At 50.7% G+C, this 3,335-nt stretch overlaps 1 protein-coding gene across 1 annotated transcript; it reads right to left on the bottom strand.

The window, feature by feature from the left end:
• Positions 1 to 960: 960 nt before the first annotated feature.
• On the bottom strand, positions 961 to 1,359 carry PTSG_13226 (uncharacterized protein; the record flags this gene model as incomplete). The annotated part of the gene is made up of 1 exon (XM_004987397.1): positions 961 to 1,359. A coding segment is annotated over one exon (399 nt), but the record flags the coding sequence as incomplete, so codon positions are not given.
• Positions 1,360 to 3,335: the final 1,976 nt, after the last annotated feature.

The following is a 3,335-nucleotide window of genomic DNA, read 5'->3' as shown; positions in this document are numbered from 1 at the left end:
TAACCCTAAGATAACCCAAAACCCTTCCTAGAGGAAAATGTGGGCTTATCTCACCTGACCTTGTGGGGGTCATAACTCGAAAAGTAAAAGCCTTTCTAGGATTCCGAGCTAACAGTGCTATGCGTCTATACATGCCTTACAACATATTAGAAGTAAAGTAGCAAAAGGTTGGGTACCCCTTTTTCATGGGTCGGGGACCGCCTATAACCCTAAGAGAAACACAAGCAAAGGGGAAGAGGGAGAGAAACACACACAACAATGCGATGATTGCTATGCATCTTCCCCTTCTTCCCCTCAGTTGTTCACTCACTCACTCCGCTTGCACCCCAACAAACAAAGCTTCCACAAGCAGCACGCACATCGCTGCACGTGCCACTCGGGTCGTTCTGTTTTGCTTTTTTGGTTTTGTTCTTGTGGCTATGCACACAACAACAACCCCAGACACACACACACAAAGGTGTGTGGATGAAGCAGTGTCATTCAATGCAAATACACAATGTGTGTGCTGTTCTCAGCGAGTGCCAGTGACAACAACCTGCTCTGCCAACAAAGCACACACCACCATTGTAGTTTGTGCATGCATGCGCATGTTTGTGTGTGCAAACAACGCAACGTTGCTCACACAACACATAACAACACAGCACACACAAATACAATGGCAGCACGTGCCCATCAGCAGCATGCAGTGCGCATGGCTCTCTTTCGAAACAACACACAACACTGTTTCGCATCAAATGTACTTCATCCACGCATGTGTGCATGCCCAACATCATCATCGTGCTCACAGCACAGTTTGCCTCCACTCATGATAGAGTGTTGCTCAAGGCACCCTCTCAAGAAGAACAATCCACACCGCGATCACGGCGGGATTGCCTCCTGCATGCGCAAGCTTGGTGTCATCAAGGACAGTCGCCACCTGCCGCTATTCAAAAACAGCAAACAGACAGCGCCCACCCTCTATCAGAGATCACAGCAGATATACACACATACATGTGCCTTGCCGTCACTCCGCCAGCGGCTTGCAACTTGCTTCAACATCATAGACTTTTGGCTCAACACCAGCAATCCATGCAAAGCTTTGCTTGCTCTCGCGCGCAATACTTCATCGACCCGCATGTCACAGCGGGCTGCGTCTTGCCTCCAAAGGCAACCACAGCCACACCCACAACACACAGCTGACAACATTTTCTGTTTTACTGTGCCACATCCACGTGTGCAGCGAAGCAACTGCCAGCCATTCCCCCACACACAAACACACGTTGGCACATCGCCCTTCTCCCAACGCACAGCTACACACACAAGGAAGATGCAAGCCCATTCATGCGCACACACGTCATCTACGCGCCAGGCACATCGCTGTGCCCAGGTCTCAATGCACCATGCGTGCAGGCTTGCTTCCTGCGTCTCGCTGCGTCACATCATTGTGAGGAGGGAAGAACAATCAAGAGCCAACAATGCGTGTTCGTGTGAGGAGGATGACCAGCGCTTCACACTGTCACACTCAGAGGAAGCTGAACAATCAGCTCGCCCTCTTTCCGCAAACACAGTCGTTGCTCGCCACAAGCGCATATGTCGTGTGTTGCTTTTGCTTCTGTGTAGTGGAGATGCGTTTGCTCATGATGCGAGTGATCACAAGAACACACACAGAGACACGAACAATCGCTTGCTCGCCTCCCCGCATGTGCCTCATCACACCCACACACATCGCTCACGCATCACACTACACACACAAGCATCCACACACAGACACACGCCCGTGCTGTTCTCATTGCATGTGCCGTGCATGCATGCGTGCTCGTGCAAGCATTGCTCACAACACACATAAGAGTGTCGCTTCGCTCTGCCTGCACTCACACACTACACACTACACACACACACATGAAGAGAGAGGTCGCTCAGAACACAGGAGAACAAAGACCCAAGAAGAAAGAGAAGTTGTATGCAAGGGCGCAGACGCGGCTTTTCGTGCCCGCAAGCAATCCTGCTCAGCGACAATCGCCTTGCTCTCATGCTTGCGCCTCTACTCAGCGGCTCTTTGCCTTTGCCTTCTCTTTTCCTTTTTTTTTTGTCTTGCTCATTTGCATCCTTCCTCTCATGTATGCCAATCCATCGAGCGGCAGCTGTTTGAATCACTGCTTTGCCCTCGTGCACTTTGCCTGCAAGCACCGCAATCTAGATTCAGTGAATCTGCTAGATCTAGATTTGTGACTGGATCTAGCAAGTACGCACAGCTTCACTGCATCAAGATTCTTCACATTGTTCACACCCCAGATTCCCCTGGCCCGTGACCAACCAATGCTTGCATGCAATTTGCTTCGCTTGCGTACGCTGCATGCTGCACAGCTGCACTGGTGCATCGCGATGCAGTGTTCAGACACTACTCGTCACAGCTTTGGGCTTTTTTTGTGTCACATGATCGCACTTTTTCTGCACCCCCTTTTTGACTTCACCGCGCCAGTCTCCCTACTCCGGTGATCAAGTGAGCAAACGAGCAAACGTCACTGTACCATGCTATGCGCTGCAGCAACAGGCACACGACCACGTAGCTGGCTTGCAGGCACACGTGCACGCGAGCACACTGCGCTGTATGCACTTCTACTTGCCTGCAGGCACGCTGCACTGAAGCAAGAAGGAGCACAGCAGAGGAACTGCGGAGTAGAGAAGCAAGGATGGATTCGTTTCCATGTGATTGGACAAGAGACAAGCAAGCACGCAGAGAACGACGAGGAGCAGCGCAAGGGACACGTTTGCATGTGTGTATGCATGCGTTTGTGTGTAGATGTTGCCTGCAGGCACGGGAACGTGTTTCTGATTAAAGTGGATTGAATGAGTAGCAATCCTCTGCTCGCTGCAGACACACTCGCATGCGATTGTGCAGTGCTGCTGTGTTGCTCGCAAGCATTGGTAGTTTCTCTTACTTGCTTTGGATTCACTCCATTACATCCCTCTACCCATTGCAAACACACTTGCATGCGATTGTGCAGTGCTGCTGTAAGCACTTGTCGACTCTGTCGACAGTGCTTTTCTGTCCCACTTCTTTACTACTCTTTTCACACGTCTTTCGTGACCGAGCCTTGTCGCATGTCTTTCACCACTTCTCCCACCTCATCCCAAATTACATTGCTCCGCAGTGTTGCATTGCTCTTAGCAGTATCCTTTGCTCTTGGCTTGTTTGTTGTCACGCTACGTGGCAACCCTCCTTTGTTTTGTTTTCGTTTTCCTTTGTCTAAAGCCCCTACGGCTTTTGCTCTCGTACTCGTGTTTCTCCCTGCTTGTTCTTGCTGTGCACCCACTCAAGCCCTTTTGTGCCAGTGTCACGTTCGTCTTGTACAATC

The sequence above is a fragment of the Salpingoeca rosetta genome, assembly GCF_000188695.1.
Source record: "Salpingoeca rosetta unplaced genomic scaffold supercont1.136, whole genome shotgun sequence".
Taxonomy (NCBI): Eukaryota; class Choanoflagellata; order Craspedida; family Salpingoecidae; genus Salpingoeca; species Salpingoeca rosetta.
Note: the sequence above shows the minus strand (reverse complement) of the source record. Positions and strands in the feature narration are given on the sequence as shown.